General features: G+C 42.4%; 1 protein-coding gene across 2 annotated transcripts in view; it reads left to right on the top strand.

The window, feature by feature from the left end:
* TSC22D2 (TSC22 domain family member 2) overlaps positions 1-19803 on the top strand; it is a 30415-nt gene extending 10612 nt beyond the window's left edge. The window contains exons 2-4 of one of the 2 annotated variants that reach the window (XM_059822627.1): positions 8360-8431; positions 17350-17401; positions 18200-19803. In XM_059822627.1, the coding sequence (XP_059678610.1) occupies positions 8360-8431; positions 17350-17401; positions 18200-18460 (385 nt within the window). In that variant the 3' untranslated portion in view covers positions 18461-19803. The remainder of the gene's footprint in view (positions 1-8359; positions 8432-17349; positions 17402-18199) is intronic. The other variant, XM_059822628.1, reaches the window with a different exon arrangement.
* Positions 19804-25757: the final 5954 nt, after the last annotated feature.

Below are 25757 nucleotides of genomic sequence, written 5' to 3'. Positions count from 1 at the left end.
ACTGAGTCTGGCTTTGGAAAGTGGGAAGACAGGAGGTAGAGGATGAAAAAGATCATCAGCGAGTCCTGAACGACCTTAAAGCTGTTATGGTTACAGGATTGTCTACTATACAGGACTCCTGAGGTTTGGGGACCAGTTCTGGGACCTGAGAGAGTTGGACCCTAGAGTTTTGAGTTACAGCTGTTGAAATCAGAAAGAAGAAGAAATTTAGAAGATGAGTACTTGCATTGTTCTTTCCATGATTAGTATCAAATAGTCGTATCAGAATTTACTATTTGAACTCTTCAGCAAAGCTCCTTCAGAAATGTTGAATGATTATTACCTAACACAGTTACTGACTGCTGTTATTCAGTTATGTTTTAAGGCCAAGTGCCACCGTTTTACTGATCCAAGGCTCTGTGAACAGGAAGCACAATGTCCTACTAGCCTCATTAATTTTTGCCAGTATATGTAAACTTTAACTCTTTATAGAAACTTGGACTCACACTTTCAAAGAATGTAATAAAATCAAGGGAAATGTCTCATTTTTCATGTTCCTGTACTGATTTATTATCTACCAGAGACTTGAAAGGCAGAAACTTCAAAGCAAAACTTGGTAGACTTAAGTGAATAACTAGGTGCAGTTCCACCTGAAACATCTAGGCTGGTTAGCTTCTGTAAAGCAAATAACTATGAAATGCCTGTGCTAAAGAATATTTTGTACTAGCTGTTCTCTGGACTATATATTATAAGAAACTATCCTGATTTTACCGCTAGGAACTTTATATTTGCAGAAGATTTGTTGATACTAAATTATTGTAACCTGTTAATTGAATTTGAATCTAATACTGTGTCAAAATGCTTCTTGGTTTTTTTTAGACCGGATTTTCATAGTCAATAGTCAAATCCTTTGAGGAAAAAAACCCAAAAAACTTGCTGCTGTTTTATCAGATAGTAAGTGTAGAAGTGAAGCTAGATCACCTTTTGTTTCTCAAACCAGTATCACCTCAGGTCTGTCAGCTGAGTAAAGATGTCAAATGGTATAGTGCATCTGCTCTAATTTGGTACAAGACTGTTAAAGGCTTCAAGTATGTTTTAAAATGCAGTGGTGAGTCAAGTATACAAGTGTTTTCTACAACTATTCAGTGCTGGGACAAGAGAAGAAATTGTTGACATCTCTCTGGTATAACTGAGGAGAATGGTGATTGTCCTCAGGTGAGCGCATGTGGTGATACCAGTGACTGCTCTTTGTTCAGGGTGGGCTGGAACATTTGAGAAGCTTCCAACTGTTGCTCACTAAATACTCATTATTTGCTGCACTCCTCTGTCTGACCATTACTGATGTTGATCTAACCTGCTCTGTCCATGCTGCATTCTCATTACCAGTTTTTGTAAAAGTGATTTTATTCTTTCCCCTAGCATTCATAGGGACTAAAAAATGTTACCGGTGTCTTTTTTTAGAGAGCCAAGCCCCCAGAGCAGGGGAAAGCTGATCCCAGCATCTCAACAGAGCAGGCAAGTGATCAGTGAAATGCCTCTGCCGGACTTTCTTACCCGTGCACTTGAGACAGTCATCTCTCGTTCACTTCTCCACTTCTCCTTAGCGTCTTCTAGTCAGTGCAGATTATTTTCCAAAATCCTCTTTTGAGAGCAAAGCGAAGAAAGTATGGGCTACTGTTCTGATCTTTGCTGTGGAAAGGAGGATGCAACTCTGGTAGTAAAGTCTAGTTCTTCCTCTTCTGATACTTGAAATCCAAACGTCAGGAGTTTGAGAGGCAGCTAGTTGAAATGGAGCTGCTGATGTCAGACTTCCTGTCTTATTTCAGGTGATGTGTGCTTTAGTTCTCTCAGTAAAGTTACCTGAAGGTGATTTTCATCATTTCTGGAAGTGTTGGGAAGGGGTGTGTAGTTTGTTTGAAAGCGGCTGAAACTGAGTGCTGGTGCTGCTGGCACTGTCTTGTTAATGATTGTATAGTACATCTGGGTGTTCCTTCATCTCCTTCCTCTTGAATTCAATTACAAAACTGCTGTTAAGCATGTCCTAGTTTAGTGATTTTTAGCACTTAAATTTGTGTATCTCTTGCTTTTTCCAGTGGAGGTCAGATTCATGCAGTATGCTTTCTCTCCACTGTTACGATGTCTTCATTTAGAAGTAGCCTGTGAACCCCTTTAAAGTCCATTATGGTGGTTGAGAGCCACTGTCCCAAAAACTGTTATGCAGGCTGCTAATTGAGTCAGCTTTTCCTGTCATCTGTAGCTAGAATGCACCTAAAGGTGAACGTAACAGTGTCTTGCTGGTTTTTCAGGGTATGTCTTTCAAGTATAATGGCTTTAAGGAACTACATGAACAGAGTATGTAATTAAACACAAAACTTAAGAGCTTTAATCTTGAGATTTTTTTTTTCCTTAATTCTACATTGACTTCCCCACATTTAATCTTTGTCAATTCTTTCCTGCAAAGCTTTCTACTCCATTTACTCTGTTTTGTAGGTGGAGTCGTATGAAATAAAGCTGATTCAAAGTTGTAGTTGCTTTAAACAGAAGGCGACATAAATAAAAAAGTGAAATATCTTTTAAAAGAAGGACGGAGAAGGAATTCTGTTACTAGTGTAAACATAACGTCAAAATGCCATAAACTTTACTGGGAGTTTCCTGATAAGCTATGATCAAGTGGTTGCAAACCCTGGTTCAGATTCTGAATAAACCATGCCAAGTGTTTCAATTCGGAGACCAACTGTAATCAGTCGTCACTGCAGATCATAGCTAGTAAGCCAGTTAAACACAGCCTTTTAGTGGTGATCAGTAAGACATATAGCTAAAAAATAACTTGGGTTTGAAATGTTTCTGGGTAATAAAACATCCAATCTTTTATAAACTTTAGAAACTAAGGAGGGATTAATTTGTTGTTCTTCAGTGCACATCAAATTGGGCATTTGATGGCTCTATGTTCCTTGGTTGGTTGGTTTTTTGGTGCCATGATTCCTTATTGATCACCATAGTAAAAACACATCTGTATATGTTGATAGTTCTCTTAAGTAAGCTCAGACTGTGTGCTTACCATCAGGTCTTTGATTGTTAAACAGTAGTTCTGACATTGCATAAAGGCTAAATACTTTTATTTGCTGACTTCATCTTTAGGCTATTTTTGAGTCACTTCTTTCTCAAAGTGTTTAGTTCACTTTCGGCACTCTAGGAATAATGTAGGTGTACAAAGTAACATACTAACATTTTTTCTTTGATAAATGTGGCTGAAGAACACAGTTTTACTTACAGGCATATTGTCAGGCTCCTACAGCTTTCTGGGTAGGAAGCTAGAAGCTTGTTGTTGAATTCCCAGTCCTATTGATGCATCACTGTATGATTAATGACCTTACTTCTAGGACTAGGAACACAAGGATAATGGATGTTTTACTGATACTTCCTAATCTTAAACTTGATGCTTCAGTATAAGCTTTGTCTGCAGCTAAGAAGAATTTTGTTTTAGAAAGGTCTTTTCTCACTTTCCACCTAAAAAAGACATGAACTTTACAGTTGAATGGAAAGGCAGTTTGATTTCAAAGTATAAAGTCGCCTCTTTCTTTACTTCTTCCTTTTCTATTTCATAGTTAAATTTGGTTCCTATAGGCGTTGATCCTATTCAAAGACAGAACTTCTGCTTTAAAGTTCTTGCTAGTGGTATCCTGACTTCTCAAACAATTGTGAAAGATGGGTCTATGAGCTGATCTGGAGACTTAAGGACCTGAAATGTTTTGGAGCAATAATGGCTTGAGCTCTTCTAGAATGACAAATACGGGAATCCCACCACTTCCGTAAGAAGTCTTTTCTATTCCTTGCTGTTTGTGTGGAAAATGATTCTGACATGTAGTTTAAACTTTCTTTGCTGCAATTAAACCCTGTAATGTTTGTGCTGTGTTTATATCTAACAGATAGGAGAACAAGTTTTCTTCTCCTTTACAGATAATTTATAAACTGTGAAGCCTGTAATTGTCTCTTTCATCTCTTTTAAGTGCTTAGTTTTCCTACTTAGTAATTCTGATTATTGGAAAAAATTGGAATATGACACGTCTTCTAGTCATCTTACCTGGACTTTGGTAGGCTTATATCCTTCTGGAGAGTTGGTATCCGAAACTGGCCAAAAAATCTAACTTAAGGGCTCAGAAAGGCTGAATAAAACAAGACTTCAGTTAGTATGTGTACATCCTGTGAAAGAGAAGCACTGCAAGTTTGACACCTTCGCAAGGTTTTTATTTTTTAAATTCTGTTTAGATTCTCTTCTGTGGAATTGCAGTCAGCTACTCGTTCCATGTTTTGTACTTGTGCAGCTGATTTATTGCTACCAGAGCATAATACTTCATGCTTATCCTTATTGAATTGCATCCTTTTTATTTCAGACCATTGCTCCAATTGGGCAAGATCTTCCTGAATTCTATTCCTGCTGTCCAGAGTGCTTGCAGATCATCTGCAGGTATAAAGATAGTCTGTACTCCACTGTCCAAGTCATGGATTAAAGTATACTATAACACACTCGGAGGAGACCCCTGGAGAGCTCTGTTTGATGCATCCTTCCACTCTTCCACTGAGCCATTGGAGAGCCGCGTGTACAGAGTAGTTATCGATGGTGGACCCGCTTTGTATAAGCCGTGTTCTTACTTACAAAAATGTCATGCAAGAGGGCATTAAAAGCTCTACTGATTTTATAATGTGATCACATCTTCTGTGTTTTTTCTGTATGAGGCCTGTTAATTCTTCTCAGAAGGAATTTTTGTCTGACGTAAGCTTCTGAAAAGGCCATCCACGTTGGCTGGCTGCTGTCTAGGTAATAATAAATAGGTGGTTCTGCTTTGCTTTGGTTTTCCTCTGAGGTATTGAGCACAGGTTGTCTGACCTGTTATTTTCATGTTCTTCAAAGACAGGTGCTTAGGCCTTTTTAACTTTGAGAACAGGAATGATCCAGAAGATTAATCAAAATAGTAGTCAGTGATATTGAGAGAGAGAACTGTCTGAGGTGGTCCAGTGTGAATTTTTTATTTTGCCACCTTGGGGAAAAAAAAGTGTGGTGGTATTCATGTGTTCCTCCTCTTGTTGCGCTTAATTGCTGATGTTGGTCAGTAGTTTGAAGATTGAAACATAGCTTCAGCTATGTCATGAACAGCGATGTTAGTATTCCTCCTTCAAAGGTAGTAGCTGGAAAAAGGCATCTGTTCAGCAGCCTCTGTATGCCAAGCTGATACTCAGCACTTCCAAAGCCAGTGTCATTATTTAAACTAAAAGGCATTTATCTGTATACTTGAAAATTTGCCAACTTTCATGGGCATGGTTTCTAGTGAAGCAGAGCCCTCTAGAATAAAGTTTGTGTTTGGCATATGCTTGTCCTGATTAACAGCAGTGGGAGGATACTCTTTCAAATGTGAGGTGAGACTTTGGATGTGGTGTAGACTTCCCTTTTAAAGAGACAACTTGATGTTTCACATATTCAGAGAACTGAATAAATTCTCATCCTTTAGAGTAAATTTCTGTTGCATGAAAACTGTTGTTAGAAACATTAACATTGGAGTGTGGTGAGAATATTGACATTTGTGAACTTTTAAAGGAAATAAATATGGTATGTGTCGTAGGACTTCTTTATTGGAGATGTGGAGGCATTTTTTTCCAGTCAAGGTACAGTTTGGATGTTGAAACATGCTAAGCTAGTTGTCTGTCATAGTCTCTGGGACTGGAATCGAGCCTCTCTATCCTTGGGGGAATACCTGTTCTCTTCTCTCACCAGAGACAAAGAAAGAGAAGTGCCTGGTGTACCTCCTGTGGAAGAGGAGGTGGGCTCTCCTTCTCTGGTTCAGCATCAGGGACGTGCCCTTTCTGGCTACCTCTGCCAACAGCTGGGACTGAGCGACCTCTCGGACCCAGCCGTTCTGCCGGGGAGGAGACCTGAGGAATCTGCTTTTCTGGTCCAGGCTGTTCTTACATTCAGTTAAGGCAGTGTCAGAAGGACTTCTGGTGTTTCAGCTGTGACACAGCAGCAGCAGGCTAGATTATACTACTTCTGTCAGCCGTTTCTCAATTGTTTCTGCAAACTGAAAGGAGTTTTTAGTAATTCTCTAACCTTTTACTGTTTCATGTGGTTAAAAATAGATGCCTCAACAGTTTGAAACTCAATCGTATTAGTTCAGACCTGCACATTAGGCATGATTCATATTACCTCTGTGGATTTGCTTTTCCTGTTTAGGTAGCACACCCCCCCTTCCAATTAACATCTTGCTAAAATATAGGTACGGAGTATAAAAATGTTCTTTTAGTTGTCTGAAGTAATGCAAAAGCAATTTCAATAGCAGTGGGTACAAATGAGAGTTTAACGAGGAAAACTTTTTCATACCTTTCCAGATACTTGCTTAAGAATAATCCAAGAATATATAGCATGTAGGGTATCAGTATAAAAATAGACCATATGAAATACATACCATGTGATTATAAACCACAACTTTTTATACCTAACAATAGCAACAGCATTTTATATGCTGCAAGTAAATTCATCTTAGAAGTTAAATGACTTTCTATTTACAGACACTTTCTGAGGAAGAGACTTTTTACGTACTCCTCACAGACAACTGAATTAAAAAAAAAAAAGAGCTTGGCCTCATCCTTCCCTTCAACAAAGGAATGCTCTCTTGATCTGCAGATGCCAATTGCTTTCCATATGCTAAGTCCCTGTATCACTCAAATGTCCTTTGGCTATTGAGTTGCTCTTCCTGTAATTAGTTGTATTTAGTAGTTACTCAAGTGTGCAGTACTTCTTATGAGAACATAAGTAGTACCAACATAAAAGCATGATATTTATCAGCTCGATCAAGCAACTTCTGTAGCAGGTTTTAAGCTAAATTCCAGACTTGCATGGTTTTTTTTTTTTCCAAAGGGTAGAGTGGTGAAGGTGGGAGAAGGAGTGACAAATACTTCAAAGAAGTGATTCCTGATCATTGCTGATACACAAATATTGTTATCCTTGCGAGGTTTTTGGTATACACCTGCCATGGGAATCAAATTACTTCAGATAGTGTTTTGTTATGGTGCTGCTTCTGTGATTTTTTTTGTTGTTGTTGTTATTTGGTTGTTTTGTTCTATGATTTCAACTATACAGTAATTGTACTTAAATGGAAATAATTAAATAACTTGAAGCCAGTTGTTTTAAGAAGTATTCTTGCTGTAAACTTAGAAAAGGGTTGGGCACCTGTGCTTCTAATGTTAGTATAAACTAAGTTTAAAACTGGCTTTAAAAGGAATTTGAACTAATACCAGCTTTTGTGAAGCTTTTTCAGCTAAGCTGTTGCATTCTTCTCTAGGGCTGGTATAGCTATACCAATGTAAGGATGAATGGCAGTATTGATAAAAGGAGTTTAAGCTTAAGTGTAATGCTCTGATACAGCCACTAGCAGTAGAGAATTTTGACTTTGTGCTTCATCCAGTATCTTGTAAGCAGTAAGCGTTCAGATGAGACTTGGGAGAATAAAGATCTTCAAATTACAGCCTTGGTATAGTTGCTATCTATGGGGCAAATGCACGCTGAAGGAGGAGTGTCAGGCTGTCTCAAGGGTTTAGCACTGGTGATAGAACTTGTGCCATAGTCTCTGGTTTTCAGCAAAGTTACTGGAGCCTGCACTGAAGCCTTGTGAGACCCAGGGCGGTAGCTAGAGCACTTTGATTTACTGCTTGGCAAAGTGCCTCCAAACAGCAGTTGCCCTATTGCACATCAAGGAGAAGCATGAGGATGACTGACAACAGCTTGCAAAGTTAGTGATATTTTAGATTCCGCTTTTCAATTTTAACTTGATCTGGTTTTCAGTTGTTACTTAATCTGTCGTAGCTTGAATGTGGCGTATTTAGCTCTGACTTCTAGGTCCTCTTGGGGAACTCATGTGTGTGGAATATAAAGTAGGGTGCTAAGTAGAATAGAAGTACTGGTTACTGTTTGCAGAGACATTTTGTGAAATATGAAAAATGTGAAAGGTATCTTTTGAATCTAGGTATGTATAGCATTAGAGTGGTATACAGCTTACCTATGCAAGATTGTCAGCATGACATGAGATGTTTCATTAATGGCTTTACAGTTGTCTTTTCACGGTAGGAACTTGAAATAGCATGAAAATCCGTAGGGCTTGAGGATTACTTTTTCTTTTTGAATTGGTATGTTCTTAATGGAAACCCATAGAAACAGTAAGGCCTTTCAGTCATTAAACTATTCTTCAGGCATTCTGTGAAGTCTGTAAACTTTTTGGACATAAATTTAATCCGTCTGGACAGCCAATTTACTTTGTAATGCGGGTTGAATAAGAGAGTATTTTTATCACGTACCCATTTTCAATATGTCTGTTTTGATTCTTGGATCTCATAGGAATCCGTCAACTGCATTCTACCAAGCGTTCCATTTCAACAAGTTACGCGAGTCAAAGACCTTCTGGGATAGGTATGAATGCTTAAGTATGGAATGCATACATGCTGAGGTATGCATGAACAGCTTTGCTCTATGCAAGTTTCTCGTCATTTTTGTTTGCACAGAACTGCTGCTTGTGTTCAGAACTTCATATTGGGCTTGTGCAGCCTGAAGGTTTGAAAGCAGTCATGGAAGTGAAGTATTTGTACTGAAACTTAAAACTAAATAAGTCTAAAATACATGATGTGATATTTTTTCTTCCTCCTTCTATTGTGCATGTATCGTACATAATGTATAAGCTGGAAGAGTTTAATGCTAGTCAGCTACTAGCTGACCTGCACTAAAATATTTACAGCTTCCTTTTCCAAAAAAAAGGAATTTTTTTGGCATTGTGGCTATTGAGTCCAATACCAGAAAACAAGTTGTGAAAATGTTTTATGTTTAAACACAGTTTTGGCAAAGTTAAAATCTTTCAGTCTCAAAACCAGGAAAGGAAGCTTTCTGGCTTGCTTTCATTCTGCTTAAGTAAAGCTAGATGGGGAACAAATATGAACCGTGACAAGATACGAGGACAAAGTAAACCTACTAAGTTAGCATTGAACTCATGGCGAGAAACTGCAATGAAGTGCAACAAAGTCATATCTGTTGCGGATATGACTTGTCAGAGATGCATTAACTAATTCATCAGGAGCTGCAAACTGTTTCTTTCCTGCACTTCAGTGATTTTGAAGGTTTTTTTGTCAGCATTAAGTTGAAGTCCTAGTGATTATGTGACTTCATGCCTTGTGATGCTCTGGCTTGTCACAATACTTCTGCTTGGCAAGCTCTGTAGAAGCTATTGAAGTATTGATAACTATTTAATCTCATTGTACTGGCTGTATTTGACTTGAGGCTTTTCGACTTGCAAAGCTTAACTGAATCCTTTAAAGTTTGCTTGGCAACAGCTTGTATACCATACAACGCTGATGGCTAGAAGTAATGCTCATGCATCCTGCTCTGTTTTTTGCTGCAGTGCTAGCATTAGGCTAAGTTTCAAAAGCATATCTTCCTTTTCTAGCAGAAACTTGTACAAATTTGCATTTTTGCTTTTAAGCTCTGGATGATGCCACTTTCCTGTATTTATGGGACAGAGTTGGTATTTAGGTTCCAAGGACTTCATTATTTAACTGAAATAAACTTCAGGGCCTTGAATACAGATCTTGTAGTTGGACCAAAAGCTCACTTCAAGGTCTAGCCTTCATCTGTATCTCTATTTTCATGTCTCTAAACTTGAAATAATTCTTAAGATGAGGAAGCTGATTCAAAAAAACCCTAAAATCAAATAATTAATGATTAAGACTGAGGCTTCACAAATCTGAGGTTTATGTACAATGTCTGAAGCAAGTACTGGAAGCATGGGATATAGAAAAACATTAAATTCCGGTAGAAGAATGTAAATGGCTTCCTTTAAAAATAGTCTTGCATCTTTGTTGTTGAACACTTTGTGGTAAAAACAAGTATTTGTAAAAACATGGAAGCAAATTTGTCAGGATTGATGCAAGTTTTAAACTTCTAATCTGTTCATATTCCAAAGTCTTTGACAGGTTTTAGTAGGTTTTGCATTTATAACCCAGTTACTAGATTTTCTTAAGATCACGTTACGTGGTTTTGCTTTACTACACGACTGAAACTGAAAAGCTTTCAACAATAAACTTCCAGTGAAAAGCTAATGGAGGGAACTTCAAGGGCATAGCCAGTAAAGCCAGTTCAGGGGAGCACTTCGCAGGGTAGGGTTATGGTGGAGCTCAGTTATGTGGCTCTGCCAGCGACGTGCGGCTTGGCAGCAGCCGGACGAGAGACTGACGGTGCCCTGGTAGCTCCGCTTTGCCATAGGCAGGCCGGCCTCTGATGCAGGTGGGCATCTGTTGTCAGACTTGAGTAGTTTGATAACAAGTACAGCGGTTTGGGGCTTTTTTTGTGATCTCTGGTTTGTAAAAGAGAAATCTCTGCCACAAAAATGATAAGCTTGTCTAATTTCCTCAGAATCCCTTTATTTCCCCATTCCAAAATGTGGGGGTTAACACACTGCAAAACATAAGGATCTTAAGCCTGCTGGCAGTGGACTCTTCAATTACATTTTGTAGCTCCTTCAGAAGTAGTTTGTGAACTGCAGGGGCTTGAGTTAGGAGACTTTAGTGTAAACATAATAGAAAATCTTTCTGTGTAATTTTGGTGTTTTTTTTCTGACAAATACGGATTACTCTGTTACGAGCAGCCTTCTCTTAGGACCATTGGAAGTCAGCAAAGCTAACCACGTGCTATTGCAATAGACAGTAAAAGATTGCTAAATTGCTCCAGTAAAATAGAAACTTGTTTACTTTTCCACTAACACACCATGGCAGGGAAGAGTGCTGGTAACATCCAAACCATTAAATATTAGTGAAATACTAGTTGTTACGGATACATTTGCAGGCTTCCTGCAAATGTTTTTCTGCGTAGTGTTCACATAGGTGTTGCTAAGGGCACAGGTCTCGTGGGTCTGTCTTTTCAACTGGCATGGTTACTGAGAGGATTAAGAAGGGGAAAAATGGCTTCTTGGCATATTCACATGAGTCTGGGTGACTGTTCTTCTGTGCCTGCATTGCCTTTGTATCGTAATAGTGCCATAGGAGCTTTAGATGGGTTTGCCTAACACATAGCCATTGTTGGTAAACTTGAATTTAAAGCAGTAGGATTTGTGTTTCCATTGCATTTTTGTGTGAGGCATTAAACCTTCACAATATAAATTAACTCATAAAATGTGGATTTTCTCCCCACGTTAGCACCCAGATAAATATATTCTAAGTGTTGCTGCTAAACATCATCTTACGTAAATGTGATGAATTAGACAGCATCTCTTCATGTGGTGGATTTTGCAGACTTCCATTTCCCTATTCCATGCCTTTCTGTTAAATGAGATGCTCTTCCTGGAGACAGGAGAAAGTCAGGAGTTACACATCTCCCACTTTCTGATTGTAGCCTTATCTGGAGGTTCTTTTAGGGCTGAAACTTTCCTGATTTTTAAATTAGAAGTCTAAAACTCCATGTGAAATTTAAAGAGAGTCTTCGGACAAGGCTGACATTTAACGCATTGATCCAGTCAGTATCGTGGTTAACGTGTTTCTTCTTGATGCTTGCTTCTCATGGAAGTGGTACGCAATGTGACTGTCTTCATGTGTAGGGAAGAGTGTTTGTTTCATTAGTGTAACTCAAAAACTTACCAAAACTGTGAAGGAGCTACACTTTTCTTTAATGTCCAAAAAAACCAACCCAAAACCCAACAAATTAAAACCAATCCAACTCAAACACCATCTTGGTTTTCTCCAAAAGTATTCTGTCTTTTACAGAACTCATGCATTGCTTCTAAGATCAATTATGATGTTCTGTTGGATAATTGATCTTCAGAGTTTCATGTAAAACTGAAGAAAACGTAACTGTCCTATGGAAGCAAGTACTTCTCTGACGGAGGAGCTGACTAACATGGAGCTTAAGTAGGCTTGCAGGGAAAGCCAGGCACCTGCCAGTAATCCTGAGGCTGTGAATTCACTGCCTCAAAATTTCTCACATTCTCATGTCCCTTTGACAAGGAAAAATGATGAAAATCTGAAATATTTGCATAGGTACTCTTTCAAGGCTGGATAATTGATCGTATTGGGAAGCTACCATTATAAAATTTCATATTGGATGGAGGCTAATTAAACATGCCTTAACTGTTTCAACAATAGACAAGGTTTCTCTGGACAGACTAAATAGCTCAACTAGTGCTAAGACATGAAGAGTGGCTGGTTAAGTGACTATAGTAGCTCATAAATGAGTACATCTATGAGGGGAAATTAACACACTCTTTTGGTTTGTAGTTCACTTGCAAGCAAAACAAATGTGGGAACACTTCAAGGTACCTTACTGTTCCTTCCAGAAAGGTTGCTTGATAACTTGATTTAAAGCAGTAGCAATGAAAGAGCTAGAAGAGATACGGGAGATCGCTTGGTTCAGGGGTGTCTGTCTGAGACTGTGGTGTGTAACATCTTTTCCACTTTAACCTAAAGCAAGGTAGATCTAGTGCTTTAAAGGAAGAATTGTGTTATAGAGGCTGTTGAACAAGACTCTTGCTACATCAGTGTACGCTTTTGTAGTCTGTTCTGCAAGGCAGTCTTTTCCACTCTTGCAGGATTAGCAATGTTGAGTGACAGGTTTTATGTATCTAAAAGCATGAGGTGAATAGTACAGTAACTCTTGATGCTAAAATTCAAAAGAAATATCAACAGCAAGAAAAAGCAAGAAAACTCATGATTTCTGGCAGTCTTTTGGGGGGTGACTTGCTGCTAAGAAATTCCTTGGGAAACTAGTATGCAGATAGCCACTAATACAGCTGAATACAGAATATTGTTTTTGTTACTGACTAAAAAACCTGAAGCTTCAAAATTAGTTTACATCGTCCAGTCAGTAGGATTTGCAGTCTCATTTAAACGTGAAACGCTAGTCTAGTACTTGACAGTGCCAAAGTAGGGCTGTTTGTAACTCTCATTCCTAACACATCCAATGCTGGCATAAAATACGCGTATTACTGAGGACTGGAATCTCTAAAAATGAACCATTGCGTTCTTTTTTAGGGATACAGAGTTCATTAAGCTGCAAATGCCTTTATTTTGAACTTTGATTCCTAGTCTTTCTACCTAGATTTCAAAGTGTGTTTTGAAGTTGAGAAGGATGATAGTTATATCTAATAATCCTCTATAGTAAGCTTTCTTGAACTGCAAAATTATGCTTTACAAAGAAGACTTGTTTGATCGTTATATATTATCTGTATTTTCAGTGAAGTTGTACACTGGTATGCGTTGTGCTAACAGGGCTTCCAGACACTTTTTAAAACAATATTATAGCTTGTTGATGATACTGAAACATCTTTCCAATAATATCTTCCCGTACTCTTGGGATACCATGTCTCCATAGGAAAAGTTTTTGCAGCGATGAAGTCTGAATTCTACCAAGGCTTTTAAGAATGTGATGCATTATGGAAAGTGTGATTGCTGTATGTTGTGTAACATGCATTAGAAATCAGACTTGCACTTAGACTTAGCAGTTCTCTTGCCATTTTCTTAGTCTGTATGTACATGATTGTCCAAGACACTTCTCTCACTTTGTTTGCAAGACATTTGAAACAAAAAAATTACAGTGCTATTCTTGAGTGGTAAGCATATAGGAGAAATACACCTAAAATAGAACATAGAGAATTCCGAGGTGCAAGCTGTATTTGATAAAACACTTCCAAACACAGCATACCTGGTTGTGAGCTGTAGCTAAGCAGTGTTATTAGCAGTCAAAATCTAGTTTTCCCCTTGGACTTCCGAAGTCAAATACGAAAAAATTATATTTAAGCCACTAGGATTTTTTTTAAACAATCAAAATGAGGATTTCTCAGACTAAATAGGGTTTTGTTTATCTGGTCTGTAAGGTACAAAAATGTTGGTTTTACCATCCATCTCTGGAAATGGCAAACTGTACTTGGTGATCTGTATCATTTTTGCTGACTGTAAATCTTGCCTTGTACTTGAGGGGCTCCAGAGTGATCTTGGTATACCAGTATAACTTCTTCCTGGTCAGAGCCTTCATTTATGTAACCTTAACTTGGAGGTCCAAGTCAAACTGAATTGTTCTTTTAAATTGCAGTGTGTACCTTTGGTAGCTACTTGGCTGCAAAAGCTCAGTTTGGGGGGGGGGGGGGTGGGAAGTAACAAAAAAAAATTATATGCCTAATGCATTCCTTTCAACTGCCCTGTGTTACTTGATGTGGATTTTTGTTTATGTGTTACAGCTTTGACCATAATTGCGAGACTTCTGTAGTTCCTGGAGCACTCAACTTTGTCTTTTGTCCAAAAGCGCGGCATTGGCTGGGATTTTTAAATTTAAAAAAAAAAAATCAGTCTCTTATTATAAAAGCTAAATAGTGTCTTTCCACTTCTAACTCAATAATTTGCAAGTTGAGGCATTGGATATACAGTGGCTGCTGCAGTCACAGAATGTATCAAACTTGCTCCAGTTATGACATCCAAAAAGACATTTAACAGATTTTTTTTTTTTCTGGCCTTTTCATAACAACTGGATTGTATCTATAAATTTCATTCTCCAGGCCATGGGATAAAATATTTCTATGCAAACTGGGATTTGATATCAACAGCTATGGATTTGAGGAAAAATACAAAATCTTAAGATTTGGCAGCTTATTTGGACTGTACCATAAGAATAGCTGGCACTGGAGTCCTCTGCTTCCGAATGGCTCACAGGAGCTGTTTGTTGTGGGGAGCCCTGTAAAACGAATGAAGGACAGAATCATATGGGAATTGTGCTAGCATAGAATCTGATTCTCATATACTTTTTAGAAAGTGAAATGAAATATTGTCATCAGGATAAAACTGCATCGGGCTAACTGAAGGCTGGAACTTCTCCCGGGGTGGGCGGCGGTGGTCTGTGTGGTCCTGGATTCTGCCTGCGGGAGGGACACTGGGATTTGTGCAGGGAGCCGGTCTGGAATCCTGACTTGCTACTTCGATAATAGCACAAGCTGCTCTGGGGATAAGGGCAGCAAGAATATTGCCACGAATAAAAGTACTGTATAAGCTACTTATGGCTTTCAGCACTGTCTATTAGTATCTTTAAGTGTAAAATATGTGTGGGAGAACAATAGTTTCTCTGGCTGCAGTCAAATTGCACAGGGAGGGACAGTTCTTATACCCACATTGTGAACACTGCACTCATGTAAAAGGCAGATGAGAATTTAGAGCACAAGGTACAGCATGGGAAAGGTGCTTCTGCAGCATGCCGTGCGGGTATGAGTGTTTGAGGTGATTAACGGGAAGATTGCCTGTCTTCTGCTTGAGAGGCTTTTTCATGGAACTGATCAAATGCCTTAACTTTGAGTGGTGTAGCAGACTATTTTTTAAATAATCACCCTGCAAAATAATTGAAACAGGAATAGAAGAACAGAGCCCCAATCTCAAATTTAACTAGAAAAGTATTGACAAAAGGTGTATAATTACGCTGTAACAATGCAGAAGCAGCTTCCACTACAAAGTGTGCTGTTTGCTTTAATTTTGCTCCTCTTGTCTTTACCTCTTCAGAGCTGCCTCACCTGACTTCTAGAGTGGTGTTCATGAAAGGCTGTCTCAGGGACATGGAGCAGTCTTAGGGATTTCGAACACAGGCGTTTTTGACGGTTTCAGATAGATCTGAAACATGTTAATTCAAGATGGAAAGAAATGCTTAACCTTGTCATGAATTTTATGCTGAGGAGGTTTACCACGAATGTGGCTTGAAAGAGGCTTAGAAGACAGTAAGACACTGGAACAATTTTCTTGTGAAATGGGTGTTTAGCACTTTTGTTTTAGATTACAAGCTTTGTTCAGTTTAGCAATAGAGGCTGTTACTCCCTCAGTCTGAAAAGCTGATGCCCTCTGCTTGGAAATGCTTGGTGCTAGGTACTGACAATTCTTGTGACACTTGTTAAAATGGATTTCTCTAAATAGTGTCATATTCTTTCAGTAGACGAGCTTTGTTTCACGTATGTAACTAGTACTGCTGAGCGCATTGCCAATACTAATTTTAAACAGCCTTAAGTAGATTTTTCTTAACATTTGGTTTCAGTGAGTGTTACATATTTTCAGAGAGGTGAGTTTCCAAGCATGACTGCAAACCTTGCGGTTTTCCTGTATGTTAACTTTTTTTAAACGTAGCTGCACACTGCTGATAGCAACTTCCATCGCTGGGGAGCATTATCAGTAGTTATCACTGGCGGGCCTGGCAAATACTCCAAGAACTGCTGTCTTATGTCAGACACGGAGCTGTGGAGTAAAATCGGACCACTGAGACCTAGTATGGGAGGGCGGACATGGAGAGTGTGGGACTGAGAGAGTGTGTGTATGGATGGAGCATGCTGCGGGGGTGTTCCTCTGCTGTAGCTGGCGGTGCGGGGTGCTCTGACTGACCTCCTGGGGAGAGCTACAGCTCTACAACGGAGAGATCGGAGTCTGAGAGAGAACAGGGACACCCCTGCCGCCCCGAAATTCTGTCTCCAGAGAGTTACAAGTGAGAGACTGGCTTTGTGTTCCTGTATTGTGACTTGAAAGCAGACCAAAGATATTAAGGCCTGAATTGCCGTAACCCAGGATTTAAAGATGTAGTTCAACATCTTGTTTCACACAGTAAATACACATTCTTGTAGTGATGGCTGAGATGCTTGGTTGGACTGTTCTGCACTGGTATGTCTTTGGAAGAAGACTGACCCTAACTGTAACCAGCCAACTGCAGTGCATTTCTTAAGTGTTAAACGTGATCCATTGAGAATTCATTGAAACTGAGTAAGTGTGCTCATGGAATTCAGGTTTTGGTCATGTCTTGCTCTTCTATTGACTACTGCCACTTGATTGCAAAGTTTTAAACACAGTGCTCATCCAGGAAATTTTTAATTGGAAAGTAGTCTTCAGGTAAAGCCAGAGAACAAATATTATAACAGGTTGGTTGTTTTTTTTTTTCTTCAATGCTTTATAAGACCAATTTAGCAGAAATAAAACTAGAGGTAAGGACCTCATAAATATCCCATGAATTCCTGTTTTCCCCAGTGCAGAAAGCTGAAAAATGAGGCAAGGAATCAAAACTGTTTATTTACTGTTTATTCTAATGCATTTTTCTGGTTATGGGTGTCATAAGCATAGTGTGAGGAATTATAAACTGAAGGAGCAGTGTCTCTTAAGAGCTTTAACTGTACTAGGCAATACAGTGGTGATGGGGGAAAACCCCATGACTGTGTACTGAATTCTTGAATCTGAAGCTTTAGCCTCTCGGTGAAAGCATGTTCTAGGAGTCCTGTGGGTGCCACTGGGTGCACAGTTTTAATTGAATGATACAGTAATGCTTACAAAGCTTTCTCCTTATATTTACAGTGCATCTGGTGCAAGCGTTGTTGCCATTGACAACAAAATAGAACAGGCAATGGTAAGTAAAAAATAAGTTGTTATTTCTAATTGGATTAGTGGTTCGTCATTGAGCATAAGTTTCCAGCTGTGGTGTGTTTCTGTGAGTCTGTAACATCCCTTCAGTCAGGTCAGACTGAGACCATCATTTGAACAAAGGATTTCCTTTACCAACTGTGGGATGACCATAAACCAGGATTGCTTTTACTGTTGGCCCAGAAGTGTTCTTAAATGAATTTTCCTATGAATTTCCGTGAACAAGCTGATTGAACTTAAAGGGGTGCTGAAATAAATAGCACATTTAAGTCTCTTTAGTGAAGTTTATTACTGTTTTTTCTTAATTGTTAGTTATGCTGTGCCATCCTTGACACTGTTCAGCTTCAGTTACATCTGTTTGATTTTTGCTTCTGCTGATTTAGAGGCTTTCTTATTTCTTCGTTCTCGTACACCTTAGTGCTTGGGATTGTGTAGCACAGGCTCCTACCTCCAGGTCTAAGCTTCAGAGCTGATGCTTTCATTCTGAATAGCTGGACCGTAATTCTAGTCCTTGTCTTCAGTGTAACCGAGGTGACTAGAACTTCATGCTGAATGCTGGAAACAAAGCTTTTGATGTAAGGGACACTTTACAGTGAATTACAGTGAATTAAAGAGCTAGGTTATTTGCTTCTGAAGGCTAATTTATTTATATATTTTTAGTGACGAGTGCTTTAGTTTTCCAGGCTTACCACTTCAGTGAAAGCAGTAAAATAGTAAATTCTGGGGTTGGAGTGGAATGAAAGTGTTCTTGCACATGGTGTAACTGTTAACTTGTTCTTCACAGGATCTGGTGAAAAGCCATTTGATGTATGCAGTAAGAGAAGAAGTGGAAGTCCTGAAGGAACAAATAAAAGAATTAGTTGAAAGAAACTCTTTACTTGAACGAGAAAACGCACTGTTAAAATCTCTTTCAAACAATGATCAGTTATCCCAACTTTCAACCCAACAGGCCAATCCTAGTAGCACTTCACAAGCGCAAACAGTGATAGCACAGCCTCCGCAGCCAACGCAACCTCCACAGCAGCCGAATGTCTCCTCACCGTAAAGCTTTCTTGCCTCCTTTGAAAACAGAAACAAAAACCTGAGAGCAGTCTGTCCTTGTGTGCCACTGATGTTCTTTCCACTTTATATGAAAGCGAGTAGCCATGCTTCTGTTGTGTGTTTGGCCTTTTCAGTATTAGACAATCATTCTACAAGAGCTGTCCCTCACTGGTATATCATGAAGTGCAGTTGGTGTCCGTTATGTCATCAGTGCACAAGGGAAGTCGTAGAAGGAGTTGTTAATGCAAAGAATGCATTTGCTTGGTGTGCAGGAGTGAGGTCTTTAAGAGCTTTGGTGGTTCTCCAGGGTTTCCATTTCCCATGGATTACTTTGAGCCTTGCTATCTGGTAAGAAGTAACAATTCATCTTAAGAGCCACTGTTCTTTCAATATAAGTAACGTTTGCCTACATTAGTTTCATTTATTTGTTTTATTTATTACAGGGCTGCTATTTTCATAATGTACATGAACAATGTCACAGAACTTTTTTTAATTTTTTTTAATAAATGTATGTATCAGTAAAATGATAGATGGGATTGCGTTTAATAGATAAAATGTTTAGGCAATAATTGAACAAAAGAATCCTGGCATATTTCTAACACTAATGGCAATTTACCTTTGGTATTTATTTACGGTAGTAAAGATCCAGCTTGAATGTAAATTTTGTATAGAGTGTAAGTATGAAGACCATAGTGCATCTGTACAGGTAGTCACCAGTTATTGTGATATAATAAATAATTGATGGGCTATTTTGATGAAGAAAACTTTGCTCATTTCTGTTTCTACTTTCTAATAGAGAGAAATTGCCATGATTCCTCTGCTTTTCGACATTTCGAATAATTTTTTTTTTTGGGTGGGAATAAAAAGCTGTGAAATTGTTCAACCTACTTTGTAACCAAAGAAGCAAAGCTGTGTAATTGAGTTTTTTTATTTTATAATGCACATTCTTTATGTATTTTTATTTAGTGTTTTCTCATTCACAACTTTCTTTGCTGTCTAGCATGATCTGCATGACCTATAATCTTTGAACCACTTTCGTACCTCATGTTTTTATCCAGCACTCTTATTGTAATATGTAATAGTCTGTGAACAATGTCAAATAAAAAAGAAAGAACAGCTGGTGTTGGTGGAGCTGAGCTAGTGTGCTATGCACTAGTTGTTTAAAAAAAATAAATGAAGTGAGCCATCTTTTGTTCATTTAAAATGGTGTTTTGAATTTCGTATGCAGAAAACGTTTTGTTACATTGCAGATTTTAATGTATTTAATAAATGCAACATGCAGATTAAGTGCAGTGTATACTGAGTATTTAAATTAAAAATGTACATTTCATAAATACAGTTTCAAGAGAGACCATCATTTGTGTAACTAACGCAGTGTGTCCAATTGATGTATAAATATATATATTTTAACACATTTTCTGAAATTAAACTGCAGTTTTGTTGAATTTTTTTGGCTGTAGATGTTGTTACAGTGTAACTGAATTCAGTAGCACTTTTTCCTCTTAGAATGGAGAAAGGTAACTTCAGTGTGCCAGTAATAGAATAATGCCGAAATTATACCTGCTTCTCCTGCAACAGACTTTTCTTTTATTCTAGAGAAAGCATAATTCTGATGCTGTCAGTGACTGTATTGGTTTTGGTTTTGCAGCGATACAGATAAATTAACGTTTGGTTGTCTGCTGGGGTGTTGAAACAGTTTGGTATCTTGGTGTGTTAAAACCCAAGAATTCACTTTTGAGAAACGCCTACAAGAGCAAACTGCACAGCGTGCCTTCCCGGGCAGGCGTCACGGGCGCAGCTCGAGTCACTCTTGAGCCTGTTCCTATCTTGTCAGGTTGCCCGCAGGTGTTTGCTTCAGTATCTTACGCTTGTATATGTCTAACTCTGGTCAGGTTTATGCATTAGGTAAAGCAAAAGAAGCCACACTGGAAACTGCAAGTTTTGATGTCTTCAGATCTCAAGGAAGCATCCGTGTTCCAGAAACTCAGAGCATCACACCTTCCTGGTAAGCATCAGTTCACAGCACAGTTCCAAAAAAGTCGTGTATGTGTGTATAAATACATATTAAAAAGTACTCACTGAAGTAATACGCTCAAATGATTTTCACTTCAGTTGTAGATTGGTGCTCTTAGCCTGCTACAAGAACGCACGTATATTGCTGTAAATCCTTTAGTGAAACAAGAGCTTTGCAGGCAGATTAGGAAACAAAATATTTCAGTAGTTAAGTGTGTTTTCCCTCCATTGTGAGCAATAGCTCACTCCAGCTACGCAGGAAGGATGTAACTGGCAAAGTGAGTAAAAGGGGACAAATTGGGGGACTTCTGGGAACCGACGTCCTTCAGATGAATAGTTGATTAAAACTTCTATGGAGGGAACACTGTAACTGTCACTTCATTCTTAAGGAGTGAAATAGAAAGGAGATGTTTGAAGCATGACTGAGGTTGTTAATGTCCTGCTGATGGTAGAAGTAGAGAATCAAGCTGATGAGAAGACAGTCCCAAGCCCTTCTGCGTTCTGTGGAGCTGGTGTCTGTGCGTCTCCTCTCCCTCGTGTAACGCTTATGACCTTGTTGTGTGGAGTTGTCTTTGTGCGAGCTCTGCCGCACAGCGACAGTTAGATCCACTTATATATGGGTGTGCTGGAGAGGTTTTTTTCTCCGAAAGAAAAAAGCATTTAGTAAATCTCCTGAAAGTAGGCGATGAAACAAAGGTTAAACTGATCCTGTTAGAAATCCTTTGTTTGCTCTGCTCCATTCCTATCGGGTTTGGGTTTGGTTTTAGTTTTCTCCTAGTGGTAAGTTGTATTCAGCTCTAAATGCCAATGCAGCTTGCTGAGCGAGTACACTATAAAATGGCAGAAGAGGATCTTTGAATTGCTGCTGTCTGTTCCCGAGAGGCTGCCTGGGGAGAGAAAGGAGTAGCATTTCCTCAACGTGAGAAGATCATCCTGATGTTATTAAATGTTTGATGTCGGGGGCGGGGGGGGGAGAAAGGCTTGTTGACAAACGATCGTGTTACCATCAGGCTGTATCGGCTGCTGCCCTGCTTTGTGTCAGTCAGCTTCCCGCTGCCCTAAAGCCTTTCTTTGTCCTTAATGTGTGACGGCACCAGCGATGTCAATCAACCGCCCATCAGCGTTTGCATCGCATGAGGCTGGGCGGCAGAGATCTGCGCTCCCCGCACTCGGGGGTCTGGCTGGTGCTGTGAATGGGCACGGGCAGCTCTGCCCACTGCTCCCTCCTGCTCGGTGTCAACTGATTGCTTTCGGGTGCTCTTTTGGGAAATGACTCTGTTTAGGGAGCTGTGTGTGAAGGCGAGCTCTGAAGATGCGATGCTGTCCTCTGCGGGACGCAGTGCTGTTGCGTATTCCTGTAATACGTGTCTTTGAAATTATTCCATAGCTTCAGCATAACGAATAGAGAAGTAATTCAGCTACTGGATTTGCCGTGCTTTGAAACGGGGTTGACCCTTTGGATTGTGCATGCTTGGCACAGGTGGGAGGGAGACTGCAACTGTGGTGTCTGCGGCAGAAAGCACACTAGAGCAGAAAGGTCTTAAAGCGATGACGCTTAGCTTTGTGGTGGCTCTGAATTAGCCTCTGCGTCTCAAAGAGGCTGTGACAGAACGTGCGAGAAAAGGCTACAAAAATAATGGAGGATGCGGAGGAAATGCTTAATGAGGAAATGCTAATGAGGAGAGCCTAAGAAGGGTGTGACTCTGGCTTGAAGGGAAGAAGGCTGCAGGAAGGCTGACACAGCAGCTCAGAGTCTCCAGGGAAGGTGATGGGCGAAGTGAGCACAGAACTGTTACTCCCCAGATCTCACCTGCAGTAAGCACGTATTTTTTCATGTAGCAGAAAGCGAACTTTGGAGCCAGTTGCCACGGGATGTTGTGGAGGCAGGTAGGATGTTCTAAAAGGGGTTAGGCAAATTCTCGGACAGCAGGTTGGTGAAAAGGGATGTACCCTCTTTCCACCCCTACACAACGCTTCTGGCTGGGAGGAGAGGAGCGGGAGGGGAGTGAGCTGTAAAGGGGGGCTAAACGTGCCTGTCCTTCATAGCGTCTCCTACTGCCACCGCTCGAGACAAAGCACTGGGCTTGTTGGGGCCTGTCTCTTCTGACAAAGAATTTTGTTCTTCAGTAACAAATTCACAACGTTTTGTGGTCTAAGGTAAGATCTCAGCTGAGCAATGGTCTAGCAAATCGGCCCGCTCAAATTTTAGTTTGAGCAAGGTTTGCTGCCTTTCTATTAACATGCCCCAGAAAGGCAAGTCGCCCGCATCACTGCGGCATGGGATGTAGCAATTCTGAGTTCCGGGAGCCAGTACACCCCTCTTTCTTTCCTTCCCCCCTGCCCCCCCCGGAGCACACAAGGGGGTCCATGTGATAAACTGCTTTTGTGATTAACAAGTGCTTGTTAAAGGACCATCAGTCTTCCCTTTCCTTTCCCAAGAGAGCCCGAGCGGTGACGCTTGGCCCAGTCCCAGGTCCTCTGTCTTCCTTCCCCAGGTACCAGCTGAAGGCTCTGCCGCATGGCGACGGCGGGGGAAAGGCCCCGTCTCCTCTTCGCCTGTCGCCCTGGCCTGCAGCGGGCTGCTGCTTTTGTAGCTGATGGCCGGAGCTGCCCACCCAGACCTGCTCCGGCTCACGGGCTTCGCTCGTCGTCCCTGGGCAGGAGCCCCAGCTGGCTGGGCGCTGGTGTCGGGGGAGCCAGCTCCAGCCCCAGTCGCTGCCGGCGGTGTTCCCGGGTGCTGTACCGGGGCTGGGCGCGATTCCGCGGGGCGGTGGGGGTGCTGCCCCGGGGGGGGCCCTTTGCCCAAACCCCCCGAGCGACCGAGGCGGGACGCGGGCCTCTGCTCAGCCGGGCTGAAAGCAGGAGGCGGCGCTGTGAAGAACAGCAGAATTAGCACTTCGTGCGAAGCGAGTCTGCGGCTTTCTCTGCGCTCGTGCCTCGAACAGGCGTCAGCCGGGCGGCTCTGCGGGGCCGGGGCGGGCGGCGGAGGGAGACCCCCGGCGGAGAGGAGGAGACGGCCCCTCCGCGCGGGGGTGGGGGCGGCAGCGGCTGCTGCCCGGGAAGGGCCGAGCCTTCCGGCCGCGCGCCGGCACCCGCTGACGGCGCCTCGCGTAGTAGCCCGGCACCGCTGACCCCGCGGCGGGGAGGCGGCAGCGGGCTGCCCCGGGCCCGCCCAGCCTGCCCGCGGCCGGGCTGTCGGCGCGGCCTGGGAGGTGCCGCGGGCAGGAGCGCGGCGGGCGCGGCTCAGCGGGGCGCTCGGGCGGCGCCGAGCCCGGCCCGGGGCCCGCAGGCGCCGCGCGGCCGCCGCTGTGGCGCGGAGCCGCCCGGCCATGGCGGCCGCCGGCCACGGGGCGGCGCGGCGGGCGGGGGGCCTGCGCCGGCGCCCCGCGACCCTTCCCGGCGCCGCCCCGGGCCGGGGGCTAGGCCCCGGGGGAGGGCGGGCGGGTCCTCCGCAGCGGAGCCGCTGGTCCTGCGGCTCCCACCTCCGCGCCCTCCTACCCCAGCCCGGCCCCCCGCCGCTGGAGCTCTGCGGGGCCCCGGGGGCCTCCCGCGCTCCTCCCCGCGGCCGCCTCGCCTGCCCTGAGGGCCGTCCCCGTTGCTCAGGCCCGCCGGCGCCAGCCCTGCCCGGCTGGCGGGGCAGGTCCCTCGCGCCTTTCCTGCGGGGCTGCCGCGGTACGTCCCGGCCGCCCTCCCCGCAGTCTGCCTTGACCGACTGTTCGGGCTGCCCAAGTAACGGCCTTCGGGCTTCCCAGCAGTAATTCTTGCGAAGGGCGGGATTATTCCTTTTCCGCAGGTTATTTGGTTCCCTCACGGCTGTCTTAAGATCGTGTCTGACATCTGACACTATCAGGTGAGCTCTGAGCGTCCCTTACGCCGATAGCGGGTGGATACGCGTGGTCGACATCGGCCCCTAAGATGGGTTTTATCACTGGACGTCTTTCACGTCAGCAACGGGTCGCTCATTTTTTGGTTTGTGCCGTACTAAAGCGAAGGGAACCTCGCAGCGCGGTCCGGCTGCAGCTGGTGCTGCAGGACATGATACCGGGGGGGTGTAAAACACCAGAGACGAGGCTGCGGTCGCTGTGCTGCACCGACTGCAGCTGCAGTTCAAGCCACGCAGCAACAGCCAGGAAAGACTTGGCAGGAGAAGACGGACCGCTCGCCTTGTGAAGCAAAACATATGCCGATCCCGATAGGCGTTACTGAAGTGCAGTCTCACAGCCAGCCTCGAGAAGGCTTCACATGAAAAACAAGACAAGGATTTGAAATAAGAGTGAGTCGCATGTGGTTAATAACGTCACCTCAACGGAACAGCGAGTTCAGCTGCAGCAAAGAACCTGACCGTCTCTGTAAATTGCAGCACTGCGTTATTTTGCCAGGACGGTGTACCGCTGCAGGCCATCGTATCGGAAAAGATGCTCTACCAGTTCCTGGAAAGCAGCATCCACTCCTCGGGAACCTCTCCCGCAGGTGTATCCCGTCGGGTCCCATGGACTTGTGTACGCCCAGTTTGTTTAAACGTTCCCTAACCTGAGTGTCCTGTGCCGGTGGCTCGTCCTCCTTGCTACACAGCCGCCAAAGAGCATCCGCCACTCACAGGATCCTAGAAAAAAAGCAAGGGGTTATTCTTTCTTTTTTCATCTTTTCAAGTTGCGTAGTGTCACACACAGTTGGATCTTTCTAAGCATGTAGAGTCTGCTGGTCAAAGGAAATTTTGTAGTAGTTTCATGTGCTCAAATCAAGTCGCTTTTCCAGTGTGACGCAAAGTTGTTGTAAATTAAAGACCCGTATCACCTAGGATATCAACGTCCCCTCAACTGTCACAGCGAACACCGCTCAATGCAGTTTCTAAAGATGAACTGTGCACAGCTCAGATCCCAACAGCCCACCGCTGACCACCGCTGTTTCCTCTCCCTGTCCCAGTAAATGACGAAGCTGCCCTTTGCTGCCCCGGCAGAGTCCCTCGTTGCGAGGGAACATGCCTGGAAGCAGAGACCCCCCCAGGGACTCTGGCCACCGGGCGCAGGCAAAGCAGACGTGCTTGCTCCTAGCGCAGCTCCTACGGCGCTTTGCCGTGTCCCTCTTCTAAACGCATTTTCCTGATATTTAATATCACATCACCTGCAGAACGACCTCGCTCTTGTTTTGTCAGCTCATCTCAAAAGCAGCCCTGAGCTACAGCCCCTTCTCGTCCCTCGTGCGATTGCCTGTTCTTGGCTGTTGACTACTCTTTCACCACTTTTCGATGTAGGGCACCCCCAGAACACTTTGGTTTCAATCCAGTGGCA

Source organism: Gavia stellata, chromosome 11 (genome assembly GCF_030936135.1).
Source record: "Gavia stellata isolate bGavSte3 chromosome 11, bGavSte3.hap2, whole genome shotgun sequence".
In the NCBI taxonomy this organism is placed as follows: Eukaryota; Metazoa; Chordata; class Aves; order Gaviiformes; family Gaviidae; genus Gavia; species Gavia stellata.
This window is presented reverse-complemented; position numbering and strand designations above follow the sequence as displayed.